General features: G+C 38.2%; 2 protein-coding genes across 3 annotated transcripts in view; both read right to left on the minus strand.

The window, feature by feature from the left end:
* The window catches only part of LOC136445860 (uncharacterized), an 83,319-nt gene that overhangs the window by 29,556 nt on the left and 39,622 nt on the right, over nucleotides 1-14,141 (minus strand). For both annotated transcript variants that reach the window (XM_066444057.1, XM_066444056.1), the window contains exons 30-38: nucleotides 6,213-6,327; nucleotides 5,923-6,065; nucleotides 5,316-5,449; nucleotides 4,885-4,995; nucleotides 4,384-4,539; nucleotides 3,753-4,022; nucleotides 3,289-3,437; nucleotides 1,003-1,147; nucleotides 418-506 (exon numbers count right to left, since the gene is read on the minus strand). In XM_066444057.1, the coding sequence (XP_066300154.1) occupies nucleotides 418-506; nucleotides 1,003-1,147; nucleotides 3,289-3,437; nucleotides 3,753-4,022; nucleotides 4,384-4,539; nucleotides 4,885-4,995; nucleotides 5,316-5,449; nucleotides 5,923-6,065; nucleotides 6,213-6,327 (1,312 nt within the window). The remainder of the gene's footprint in view (nucleotides 1-417; nucleotides 507-1,002; nucleotides 1,148-3,288; nucleotides 3,438-3,752; nucleotides 4,023-4,383; nucleotides 4,540-4,884; nucleotides 4,996-5,315; nucleotides 5,450-5,922; nucleotides 6,066-6,212; nucleotides 6,328-14,141) is intronic.
* LOC136445950 (uncharacterized) lies at nucleotides 7,091-14,121 on the minus strand. Its single transcript, XM_066444186.1, has 6 exons — nucleotides 13,861-14,121; nucleotides 12,241-12,429; nucleotides 11,425-11,501; nucleotides 10,414-10,511; nucleotides 9,207-9,316; nucleotides 7,091-8,634 (listed from the first exon to the last, which is right to left on the minus strand). The coding sequence occupies exons 1-6, from the start codon at nucleotides 14,119-14,121 to the stop codon at nucleotides 8,302-8,304; spliced, it is 1,068 nt and encodes a 355-aa protein (XP_066300283.1). The 3' UTR covers nucleotides 7,091-8,301.

Consider the following 14,141-nt stretch of genomic DNA (forward strand, 5'->3'; position numbering starts at 1 on the left):
CCATTGTCTATTTTTTCAGACATGGAAAACCAGAAATTGTAACGTGAATACATTGATGACGGTTTGACATCCAGGTAATGAAACTCAAGCAACTGAATATGACTTTGGAAACAGTCAGTCGTTTCGGGTAACATCTACTACCTACTAGTGACAATAAGATCTGAAAATAAAACTTAAAACTAGAATCACACATAACTTTCCTTGCAGATTCTCAAGTCCAAAGAAAATGTCAAGCTTGGCTGAAAGTAGATTAGTCATCTTCTTCCGCATCACTAGCATGTTTTTAGTCATTGCCTTGACCAAATCCTTTAGACTTACAGAAGTTCGTGTAACTAGGCACTTCAAATTAGCTTAAGGGCAAGAACTTGCTGCCATCATAAAACAAAAAAAATAAAACTAGGAATTTCACTATCCTACCTGCTCATAAAGCGGCCCTACCCTGACCTGTCCTTCTACTGGGTTAGTCAGGTCCACAAGGAAGGAGGAGGTGGTCATGTTACATTCACCTGTGCAGAGGAAGACAAAACTTTGATGGATGCCAGAGTGGCTATGCATGGTGATGTTCACCTTTGACTAACTTACACGAGACATGTACGAAATCCCCATCATTTATGTAGTTATAAACTTTCCCCATCACTTATACAAATAAAGCCTTCATTTGCATGATGAACTTCTGGTTGCGTACATCTGTAAATAAATCACTTACGCACCATCTATAAAGTTAGAGATAGAAAATTGACATTATGACGACTGTACCAGAAAAATTTCTAAAAAATCAATATAAATCCATTTAAACATTTAGGAATTCAAATTTCAGGTTGAAGAAGTTTTAGATGCAGTGTTCTCTTTTCACCCTAATTAGAACCATGGATTACATTTCTTACATCTTTGGCACTAGGCACAAACTCAACTTAGAAAATGGAGAAACAGTCGGAGCCTGAGGGAGTATTTAAAACTCGTAACTGATAAAAGTGAAGAAAAAAATCAAATAAGGAAACTAACCTGCTTCATCGACCCCCACCACAGTAACATAATATGTGTTGTTGTAATCCATGGATAGCTCCTGAGCTATGTAGAAGGTATCTTTCTCCATCAGGCTGATAGGCAATATACCAAACATTGCGTGTACTTCGCTTTCATCATCGATCTAAAGAGGTTAAAAAGACGTTTGAATGCAGAACTGGATAATCAACATAAAATAGCGTCCGACATAGTTTTAGGAAGATAATCAGTTGCAACTTTAAGTACCAGCCCTCTTTTCTCCACGTTATACTTAATCTTTACTATGACATAGTTAGAACACATGTTCTACAGTATTATGCAAATGTCATATAACTAGAAGGTCCCCAAAAAAGTGAATGCATTGGCAAAGGAAACATTAAAATCATTCACGATCACGCACACATTAATGAACGAAGACCTTTATTGCACATTTCTGCCACACTTGGCTAAGTACAGGTCACAACAAAACAAAACAACAAGTACAGTTAATGGATACAAAAAGAATATAACTATCATTAGATAAATTCTACTTCTCCTCGCTTTTCAGTTATAGTAGATATAAAAGAACAGACGTGTTTTTCAATGGGAGGTTTGTCTAGTCGCATTAGGAATATGAATGTTTGTACAGTGCTTAAATGTGTGAAGCAGGGAAATAAGTTTTCGACAAGCTTATACAGTTCATTTCTTTCTTTGGTATATAATCCACATTCTACCACAAAATGACATTCGTTTTCTATTCTATTCAAATTACAATGTTTACATAATCGTTGTTCTAGAGGAGTGCGGGTATGTCTTCCCGTTTCAATATGTAGTTTGTGGCAGCTGATTCTTAGTCTTGTGACTGTATTCCTAACCCTCATATTTGCATTACTTAGATATTTTTCTTCATTATAAGTTGTTTTGAATAATCTATATGATCTTAACTTATTTTTGGCAGCCCCACCTTTGTTGTCGTTATGTATTTCTTTTAGAAACGTTTGGAAGTAAATGTCTTTTATCCGCTGGCCAATGGATCTAACGATTTGTAACGTATTTGTATTATATGAAATTGGAAGATGCCATAAGAAAGCAAACCCGCTCTCCTCTAAAGACTTACGTATTCCTGTCGCCCAACATTTAACACCAGATTTCTCTAGATCTAACTGACAGTAGAAAGCATCTGCTTGAAAACTGTCGGCTGGCACATTTTGGCGAAGTCTAAGAAAATATTTGACGGCATTTAGCGAAGCCTCCACTTGTATGGGGTATCTTCCTAATTCCGCCCTTGCAGCTAGGCTGCAAGCAGATTTTGGTACACGTAATGATTTTTTTGCAGAATTTTAAATGAACGGATTCAATTGGACAGGAATTTGAACTTTTGAACGAGCCCCATATTTCAGAGCCGTAGAGATTAATGGGTTTAACGCACGCATCAAAAAGTTTGTTTCTCACAGAAATTGGGGCGTCGGCATTGTCTAGAGATTGTCTCAGGTTCTGGTGTCATAACATGTAAAAGTTAGATCACACAGAGTCGCAATGAAAAGAAGTCATGTAATTGTATGTGCTTGTAGTTTTGTGCTCAATCGTTGCAGATTTTTTATCAGTTCTCTGCACCTAAACTTATTTTCAGATACAGGTCTGGATTCATGCCTACAGACATATATGAGCCCGAACCTGAACCCATGGCATATGTGAGCGAGATATACTGATTTTCGGTTACGTGTAAGATTGAATGTTGGCATAAATTTTACAGGCAATTTGAAAAACTTACATGCAAAATTATATACATTCAATGGTAAACACAAACACTCAGTAATAATAACAAACACAGCAATGCAGCGCGAATGCCACGGTCATTGAAAGGTTTAAGATGGTTTATAACAAATAGAAGAATATAAGCGAAAAGTCGTATTTGAATGTCCGGAACTGGTTCCCGATGTTTAGTCTTTCTTTAACTGAACCTAAACATTTTTACAAATCCAGTTCAGGTCTGGTGTTTAGGTATTCATCACGTATCTTCATACATGTGATGCAGACTACATTTTATTTTAAAAGGAATCACCGCTAAATGTTAGGGAAAACCAAATGTAAGTATTGCTAGGCTAACCATACTATTCAAATTCCTTGCATTTGTCTTATCTATGGTATTGTACGCTGAGTTCATCCTGATATGGTGCAGATGAAACTTTATTGAATATTGTAATATATCTATGGATAATCAAATATGTCATTCAAGGCCTAATCAAAGAACATACACATGGAAGTGGATGTCTGTAATGTTCAATATACTGTTTGATTTACACTCACCAGGTCTGCACATTGGGTGTCCTCAGGAAGCGGTGCATGACTGATGCCCATGTAGTAGATGTACATGTCCAAAGTAGACTCAAACCCTGCCCACTCCACTGTTAGTGTTGTAGATGACCTAGCAAACTCAGGAATGAAAACCTCCCCAGCTGCATAGAAAATAAGGCAGATTATTGATTGACTCATCATTTATTTTACTTAATGATTAAAAAAAATACAAAGGCAAACCACTGCGGACATCCACTAGTCAGAAGGTATTATTAAAAACATTTGCAACAATGTAGTAGCATAATGCAACGGCAGTCCACATATTTGATGTCAAACTTGACTGACAAATTCTTGAAGTGTTCAAATATTTATAAAGAAAGCACGAGCTTACTGTGGCCTAGTGGACAGGAAAACTTTCTTTGGGCCATCAGCCAGACTGCTAAAATAATTACATTAGAAGTTATGGAAGTCCTTACCTGTGACACCAACTTCAAACCCCACTTGAATGCCATTGGATGTCACCTCTACCATGGCATTACTAGTACTGTATGCTCTCACAGTTATGTAGTAAAATCCTGATTGTTCCAGGTTCAGGTGGTGGAAGGTCCAGGTCTTGTTCAGCCCCGCATTGGTGAACTCCACTATGTTGTCTCTGGTATTCGGGTATGTCCGGTCAGTTCCAACAGCAACCTCATAGTAGGCAACTGCCTGGTGCTGCTTTTCATCGGTCTTTACTTCTTCATTGCCTATAAAATATCTTACATGTAATCTGATGTAGCTAACAAGGTTGAATCTCTCAATGTAAATGCAAATCAAACCTAGCCATCCCATAGAAAGTCTATTCACTAAATGGCAATGGCATAGCTCAAACACTTTTTTTCAAAATAAGTTTTAAAAGGAAAATCAAGAAACAATTGAAGGTATGATGTAGAATATTGCATAGCTGTAACATAGTATATACACAATGAGCAACAAGGTTCAAAGCTCTTGTACTTTATCATTGCCGTTATCACCATCCTCCTTTTTCTTCTACAGAGTTAGAACAATAACGTTTGTTTTCACTCTGACTTTCATTCTTAAACTCGAAATGTGACAATCTTTGAATACCTGTTGCCTTTCCCTCTAAGTTGTTCCTTTCTGTCCCAAAGTAGTTCCAATTTGCAGATATCTCAGTAGTGGACACCTGATAAGGTATGTGGAAGCCTGTAATGGGTCCACCAAACACGACTCCTGGCACCAGTGCTTCAGCCTCAATAGTGATCCCTGTGTATAAGAAAGTACTCACTGGAGAAGAATGTTTTAACCATATCGAAGTTCATGTCATGTGACTGCATCTAACAAGGATATCATACCCATCTGAAATATTTCTCATTAATTATGAGACAAAGGAGTTCTGATTAGCATAATCCAGATTATGTCCAAGATGCATGATGATTTAAAAGACAATGTTGTGTAATATATTTTTAAGGAGGTGGGCATTAAACAATTACTAAGCAAGCAAAAACACAACAGTTCCCAGGTCTCGGGGCAGAATGAATGTGTTATTACATTTATTATCAACTAAAATATCAGATCTGAAAATAGCTGTGATAGGTTTATGCCACTCACCATCAGACCGCTGAATCTGTACCTTTCCCAGCGCATTGGTGGCCCTGACGGTGATGTAATACGTCTCCCCGCTCTTCATCTGTAGTCCATCCGTAGAACTATGCGTATTTCCTACAAAGAAATAACATGCAAAACACATCCGAAATACTTGTGTGACTTTGCTATATTCATTGAAAAAAACATTGAAGATATCGGGACTGTACATCAGCATTAGAACGGATCGGGGCCAAATACAAATATTTATCTTTCAGTATTGGATTGATAGTTTGACTGGCATAATCTCGAAGACGGCAAATAGTTTAGGGAGTGTAGGGCAGTGTGTAATATGTAGATAACTTGCTGATTTGATAAATTGAATTTTGTTTGCACCAAAATGTGTACCATCCACAGTTTGACATGTCATATAGTCTGATAGTCATGTTGAAAATTACCTTGTATATCTGTAAAAGGCTGGATAACTGTTTCATCCACCCTCTTTATTGACCACTCATACTGTACAATAGGACAGGGGTCCTCACTAAAGTCCCAGCTAGCCTGGAGCTCATTCAGCGATGTCTGGTAGTCCCTGGTGCGATGTACCAACATATCAACGTTACCACAACAAGCCCATAACATTCACCTTGGAAAATATGCAGATTGAACATTAACCTTTTGAATCTTTAAATCATACATAGCATTATATATCGGTATTAAATCCTTAACTACATCATACCGTTAATCCTTTTCAGATCTTTTCATCACATACGACAGGAAAATATACAATTTAATCCAATATACTACTTATACTGACAATGTAAGTTTATCCATACTAAGTAAAACTAGTGATGAACAGTATACTGAAACATTACGTTATGATATCAAAGTAATATGTTAAACTGAATATGAAATATCTAATTGTGTAACTGTTAAGCACTTGATTTAAGATCTTGGGCTCTGTATCTGTAACAGAGTCTGTTCAATACAGCCGATATGACCACACTTTGGCGGGAAACACCGGTTTCTGGGTTTGAAACAGAGGTATGTTTCTGTGATACTCACAGGTCTTCTGCCAGGTGCCCATCTCTGACATGTGGTGCAGGTAGTGGAGTTAAACCTGAGCTGACCCGGCTGATGTACACACCATTAGACACTGCCACAGTGGCCAGGCCTGCAGCATTGGTTCCCCTCACAGACACATACACCTGAAAAATAGCCATGGCGAAACTGAACCACTTCCAACCCATCTAAATGTTATTAATTTCATTAAAAATGCAAGCATTTCATGTAATACAAATACAAATGAAGTCTGAATCAATTTTGCAATATGGACTAACAGTTTGAAAGCAGACCTGTCTGATGTCTGCCAGGTCCAGTCCAGTGATAGTGACAGAGCAGCCGTTCGAAACCTCCGAAAATGGCCTCAATTGACCACCTCCTGGGGTGGTTCCTATGGCAACCTCATATCTGTATGGATGCATTGATATCAAGAGGCATCATAATCATGTTTCATGACAAATGGTCAGTTGTAGGCAGCGATGTTTTGTGAGGTTACAGTATCTCAATTATTGAATATTGTTGAAGACATGGCCATGGACAGGGCTATCTAAAGTGGCCTAAAAGATTGAGTCTTGCAAATAAGACATCTGCAATGAATATACCGCTCTCTGCAGTGGGTCCTCTGCATCCGAACACTGCACGAAAAGTCGGATTTACCAGAAAGGTAAACGCAATATATAGCCGGGTAAAGGTTGCATTTACCAAAGATTTATCAACATTTACCGATTGGTAAATGTGCAAATTTACCTAACATTTATTGGCATGGTATAGCTGGTAATGTTTGCCTTATTTACCCACATTTACCGAGTTTGTGTAAATGCGTATCTACCGAGATTTACCGATACGCGTTATTTCTCAGACTTACTGGCATTTACCCATATTTAATGCTTGAGTAAATACGACTTAACCAGTCTCTATTTACCACTGCATATACCCGCCTTTACCAAGCCCATGCTATTTCTAGGATTTAGCGGCATTTACCCATCTTTAACGCGGGTTTCTGTGATCGACTTTACCGGTGTATATCCTTAATTTACCACTACATTTACCTGGCTTTACCAACGTAATTTTGATTTATCCACTCACCGGATTTTTATGGTTGGCTACAACGAATACGACCACACTACTCAGTTGATATTCAAAACCTGTATGTAATAATCACCACAAGGGATTTTGGTTTAATTGACAAGCATTTATTGATTTATAAGTTACCAGAAACAAGTTTTCAAATAACATCAATAAAAATAAACATGTTAAAAAAGTTTGTTTACAGGTTGAGATATTTTCAAGAGTTAGCAACAGTACTAGTTATCACACTGGTTGGCAGTCCTGTATTTTGAATGACACTGCAGACATACATGGGATATATGAATATGTATAGTGATCATATAGCATTCTACAGTCAGTCTGGGCAAAACATCAGTTCCAATCATCCTCTATAATTACAGATTGCTCTATTGCCAACAAGACATCCTTTTATGTCTTAAGTCTAAAAGTAATGCAGTAGTACATTCAACTACACATTCAAAAGATGTGATCATTTCCATGACAGTGAAAATGGATCATTACGAGCAATTACAAACAAGTCAGCTAAATGTAATATCCTATCATACTAGTAGTTCAGATGCACATTACGTGCACTGTGCATGTCATCTTGGATGGAACATATACATATGGAATTAATAAACAATATGCTAACATGGTAAGATTCTGACAGTATGAGGCCTTCTTCAGGCACGTTGTAGAAGTATGGTGCAGGAAGCACAACAAACAAAATCATTATCATAACCTGGAATGGTAACAAGAAAAAAATATGTTGCACTAGAGCATATTGCATTTCACATACCTATGATACAGCTACCATATAAGTACACAAAGGCAACACTTAATCTTTTATGATACATCCAGTTATCTCACAAACAGTATCAATGATTTGTATAAATTCCATATAGGCAAAATTACAGCAGAGCATGCTGATGACAATGGAGGGAGGATTAAGACAAAGGCCAAGTGAGATACTACAGCTATCTTAATTTCCCTACTTCTTTATCTAACAAACGAAAAACCATACAGACTGAACAGGCTTGGAAAGAACAGTAAGGGACATTTGAATTTTCAATTAACTTTTCTTCAAGAAATCTGGTTATGTAGAGACCATGTCCAAAGGCTACAGTAACGACAGAAACAAAAAACAAAGTAAAATTCATCTGATTTTTTTCCAAAGAAGTTCCTCCATCTTGTTATTAACTAAGTATGCAATTTAAATCTCCATAATTCATACCCTATTTATTCCTCTCAAACTAACATTTGACTTGATATTTTCAAGATAAAGATCCAACAAAAGTACAATCTATTTTTTAGCTTCGCAAATGCAACCATTGTTTACTTGGCAATCCAGGCATCCTGTTCTGATAGTACTGGCTTTTTTATATTTGAGGTGGAAGGACGGCCTGGATACCTAACCATGGACTGTCGCCTAGCCTGCTCAGTCTGTATGCACGTACGGAACTTATGGTCAAGTGCACCTTTGTACTTAGTGAATTCATCCGACTCCCAGGGAATGGCCCTTATCTTAATAATCTTCTCTCCATTGTCATCTTCGCCAGACTCCTCTGACGACATATATTTCGCCAAAAGTACACGCTGCAGTTTCTCCTTTCGTTTTGTGTTGTACGTCTGCTTCGCCCTCAGCGCCCTCTTGCGACAGTTCAGTTTCTGATGAAAAAAAAAACAAAAAAAAACTTATGAGTTATATTGAGTCATTTCGGACAGCACCAGATAAGGCATTTGCTGTATTTATCAGAAATTAAAGAGGGTTTTACATACATGTACATTAACAATCTAAGAATATATTCACCATCTTAATCTGAAGGACATTTAATTTAGCACAACAATTGCAATGTCAGCTGCCGTTACAAGGATGCTATCAATCTTGTTGCTCCCTGTGTCCTTTTGTGGTTAAATACAATGCAGCAAGACAGCAGTCTCATTTTCAAAATAGACAGATGAGAACGGGCCTGGGTTAAAGTAAGGTGGTCCATAGAGAACAATGGATACATATGCTGGATATGGGATGTCATTCTAACTTAGTCTTTAGGGCTACATTCTTGCAACAATGCCAGAAGCCGAGCTGGAACCTTACATTCAAATTACAACTTAACCCATTAAGGTGCTATCCTCTCACAACATTTCTTTTGGTGAGAAGAAGGAACATCCACTTTTCTGGAGGAATGGACACTTTCAAGAGTAATTGGACAGGCTGATTAAATGCTCATCACAGGACTTACGTGGGTTTTCCTTGTATTTCGTTTGCAGGCCTTGCTGTGCTTCCCTTCCTTGCCTTCTGCTGCCCTCTTCTCCTGTCTTGCTTTGGTGGCAAAATATGTATCCACTGCAGCTGCATTATGCATATAGAAAAGGAATTATTTCAGATTTTCTTAATGACACACCTAAAACTTTTTGCTCAATTTAAGCCTATTAAACCTCTTAAATTTGTTACATGGAGCGGTGTGGAGCAAAATATCTGCTGTCTCCCTTAACTTACGGCATGTTGGCAATTTGGCAGACTGCGCAACAAATTTCATTGACCAAAAATCAAATTTTTGTGTTTTTTTTTTCATTACATTTATAGTTATACTTGCAACAAAAATCCTCTTTAGGTCACAGTGAGGTTGCCAAGTGCTGCGGTCCAGTGACACAGCAGATCAATGCTTATGAATATTGAAAAGATGCCACTGAAGCTGCAGTGTACATATAATTACACAATGATCGGTTACTAATTGCACCAGATTACTGCAAAACTGTTTTAAACAGTACATTTTGTAGCATACAAGATTTCTCTATTGATCATGACTATCACAGCAGCACTCCAGCTTTTTAGCGAATGCCCACAAACACCCACTGCACCGCACAATTATTTATTGGAATATGCTCAAGTTGTGCTTCCATAAATTAATCCTGAGTTTCAAGTCATGTCGGGAAATACACGGCCTCGGACGTAAACATTCCAATATGGCGAATTCTGGTCACGTGACTATCCTGGGGGGGGGGCTATTCTATAAAGTATAAGTGCCACGGCATGGATTTCCCATGTACTCTGTAACAAAAAAGTTACTTGACAGGCATGTGAAGCACGAGAACTGAGTACACATTCAGGGGAAAACATCTTTAACATGTCTATGGTGGTAGATTTTGCACCCATGTCACGATGGCCAATATTTTGGCTGATCTATTGGGCATTCGCTAAAACGCCATTTTTGCTGGGGTTTTGCTAAAAAAGCTAGGTAAGAATTGTCAAGTTCGCTATATCTAACTTTGGATCAATGAATTAACTTGAAACTCAGGATTAATTAAAAGGACCACAACATGAACATATTCCAAAAAAAGAGAGATTCATGGAGCGCGTACTTTTGTGGGCATTTGCTAAAAAGCCTGTCCCCAGCAGCTATGATACCAAAATATTATCTTAAGTATATCCATGAAGTGCTACTGCACCTTTCACAACAGGAAGCTTGTCTCCATAGTCAAGAAGTAGACCCTGCACATAATCATGGACAGCTTTCGTTGTCTCACTGTTCACAGCTGAGGTAGCTCTGTAAAAGGTAACATCAAAATGTGCTAAGTTTCATCGTTCCAACTGTAGAATGATATTTGCTGAAACGGTCAACCTAACAAGTAAGAAAATCTAATACAAGAGCAAAGCCAAAATGAAAGGTCAATTCATCATGTCAGAAAAGTTGTGCCAACAAAATCTATACTTCAGTTAACACAATAGAGTGATATAATGATATGGTTCAGCTTACATTTTATATTTGAAAGCAGTAATCAAAAACATGATGATTCTGATATCTCAATATCATAAAAGTTCCTGAAAACAGAAGGGACTGAAATTTGCATTAAAAGTAGGGCTGTGTACCTAAACAAAAATTCAGGTACAGGTAGGGTACAGGGGTTTTGGTACAGGGGTTTTGGTCCAGGTCCGGACCTGTACATGTACCTGAACAAGTTTGGTTAATTATCTGCAAGTTAAACATGGAGCTAACTGTCTTTTTAGTGGTAAGCTGTCATTTTTGTTTGAGGATTTATGTATACGAATCTCAAAAGAAGTCTATAAGCAAGTTTTCTTCATTTTTAATTGTGAGGTTATCAAAATTGTCATCTCTGTCAAGCGATTTACCTACCTTTAGTCTACAAAATGGTGTCTAGTTTGTCTAGGTACATGTACAGGTACAGTAGATGTTCAGGTCCGGACCTGTACCTTAACAAGTATACAGGTACAGGTTTTAGGTACACAGCTCTAATTAAAAGTATTTGTAAAAGTAAGTTTGAAACTAGATATTCTTCTAAAACACTTAACATCTACTCTCTTCTTGAAATTGCCGCTAGAGCCTTAAAGAAAATAAATGCTGTGTTTATGGTTACCCGTCGGACACCACCAAAAACATGATGACCCCAGTCTATTATTGGGTGGACTGCTAGCAGGGGACATTCCCATGCTATACTTACTTCATTCCTTTGGCCAGGTTCCATTTCTCCTTGCCGTCATTGTTGATGGCAAGCTCATACCCTTGTCTGACCAAGCTCTGCAACAATAGAACAGAGATATGGACTACATAAATTTAGAATTCAGATAGTTTTTCTGTACTTATCCATCTTTTCACTAAACCTGCCCATGGCGATGGGTGTGACATTCTTTAGGATGTGTCACAAAATTTCCATAATTTTTGAAGTTTGCCTCTTAACTTTACTCAGTTTTCTACACTGACATTGCAGCAAAAATTTGAACATTACTTTAGAATAATTGATCTTCTAACCATGGAACATCAAAGACTTGGCACTACATGCACTGACGATGACCTACGAGAGGCCAACCAGACTGCCCGTCAGCGGATACAACAGTGGAGCGATAAGATATGATGACGATCAAAGTGTTATATGCACAAACCAACTTCTTCATCTCTTAAAAGAGCGATGACATACAGAAAGGGAAAATGAAAGCAGGACGTACGACACAAACTGCATACTACAAAGAATGTTATTACATGGTCGCTAAAGACGAAAATAAATGATAAACTATGTCAGGAGAAAATGGGTACACCTACATTTTGTAGATATAATTGATTGTGTATTGTATAATATTGTCATTATTGATGTTGTTTCTAGTGTGTGAGGCAACTTGTAAAGGTGCCCATGAACCTGTTTTTCCCTCTATTGCATTTTGATTATCAAATGGAAAATACAGTATTTATTACAAGACTTGAAATCAGTAATCATTTGACTAATCATCCAATCAGATGGTACACTGAAAAGTTATATACTTACTCGGACATCATTGGGTACCTCCAGTTTCCCCTGCTTCTCCCCAGCTCCTTGAGCACGCTGTTTCGCTTTTTGCATATCCTCGACCATGCCCTCAACTTTGGCCATACGCCTCAAAATTTGCTGCTGGTTGGCCAGAACCTCCGTCAGCTGTCTGCTGAGTGCTGTTCTGTCAGCTTTTGGCACTGTGTGCTAGATATAAAAAGAGATTATTTAGAAACATACGTAACCAGTCAAAATAGTGCTTTCTTAATTTCTCACCTGTCATAAGTGTTTACACGTATAGAAACAGGGCAACAGTAGGGACTTGGAATATCTTTATATTAGTGATATTTCTTAACAAAAAAATTAAAACAGTATGATCAATACTAAGATACTTTTGGCATTTTTCTTAGTTTGAATTCAATAGCAAACGTAGCAAAGTATGAAGCTCATTCAGTGGCTACCTTGGCTATCAAATCATTCAATAATCATACATAGGTGTAATGTTACCGACATTCCATCCCCCCCCAAAAAAATGTTCTAGACAAGGGTCACTAATACAGGCATTTGCCCTTGGTCATGTAGAAGACCATCACTGACCAAATGCAAGTGAAATCTTACATTGATGAGACAGTACGTTCAGATTTGGTACAAAAAAATACATTTTCAGGCATCTGAGGACCCTATTCTAAAATGGTCAGTCCCAACCCTGACATTAGAGATTTAAAATGGCAGTATTATTTTGATACTTTGGCCTGCATCGAGATGCTTTAGCCTGTACTATAGAAATGCCTTAAACTGGACTTCTTGAACACTCCTACCCTATAGCTAGTTGTCTGTTAATGTAATGGAGTTGCTAACACGACTCTGCCAGGCACTAGTCCAACAAATTGGTAAGGATTGTATGTATTTCATAAAACATGTATGAGTCCCGAAAAGGATTGTATGAATTCCAAATAAAGGATTGTATGTTTATTTATAGTGGACTGTATGACATTCTGTAAAATTTATATGTATTCAGTAAGGATTGTAGGAATACAGATAATACTTAGAATGCACCCCGAAGGTACAGTGAATTGAAATCAGGATAATATTGCAGATTACATAATTCTAAATCTTTTCTGACCATACCTAAGTTTGACTTCCGTTTTTCTTTGAAATAAACATGAACAGTATTATTGTAACTAGCTACATACTGAGGGCGTAATACAGCGAGTCATGAGTCACCAGGAGGTCCACATGGTAGTTATTTACCCCGCGCATGGTATGTGGGAGAACGACAGATATCGTTTCAGAGCCTAACTCTGGAGACCTGCTGTGCAATATTTTCCTTGGGGGTATGTTGGCCCATGAGCCGAGGAGCTGGCCTGTGTAGGCCCTGGAAACAATCTGGCATCCAGGCTACAATGGCCCAAGTTTGATACAAAAGTAAAAGTCATGTTGCGTGTATTTTACGACTTTCACTATCATAACTTCTTTCAGACAAAAAATGGCGCCATAATTTGCGTTTTTTGTCGATCAGGTAAATCACTTTTTCAGAGATCTGACTCTGAGATTACAACACAGAGACACACACAAACTTCACACATACCAATAGACACATACACCAACGAAGCACAAATTAGTTGGATAAACACTTACCGGAGCCAGGAGATCTTGTCTTCTCCCATTTCGTGGGGACCCATTTGGTGTACTGGTGGGGGGGTGGGGGTTAGATTGCCCAGGAGAACCTTGGATATTCACACTTTCCCTCTGGCTTGCTTCACTTTCTCTGCCAACGTCCGGAGAATCGCCGCCCTCGAGCTCGCTGCCGCTTCCCTGGGAATTCGTACCACTATCGTCCCGTTTTCGAAAACTCAGGCCGCCTCCAAATGACAGAGCTAGAGATCGCCGACCAGCCATCTTCCTACCGGTGTTCTGGC

The sequence above is a fragment of the Branchiostoma lanceolatum genome, chromosome 12 (assembly GCF_035083965.1).
Source record: "Branchiostoma lanceolatum isolate klBraLanc5 chromosome 12, klBraLanc5.hap2, whole genome shotgun sequence".
NCBI lineage: Eukaryota > Metazoa > Chordata > Leptocardii > Amphioxiformes > Branchiostomatidae > Branchiostoma > Branchiostoma lanceolatum.

What these genes read in the sequence shown, in the direction of transcription:
- LOC136445950 (XM_066444186.1), bottom strand. Translation starts at nt 14,121, where the DNA reads ATGGCTGGTCGGCGATCTCTAGCTCTGTCATTTGGAGGCGGCCTGAGT. An exon ending in GACAAGATCTCCTGGCTCCG is followed by an intron (nt 12,430 to 13,860) that starts GTAAGTGTTTAT and finishes TTTTATATCTAG; the next exon opens with CACACAGTGCCAAAAGCTGA. An exon ending in CAAGCTTCCTGTTGTGAAAG is followed by an intron (nt 9,317 to 10,413) that starts GTGCAGTAGCAC and finishes TGCATAATGCAG; the next exon opens with CTGCAGTGGATACATATTTT.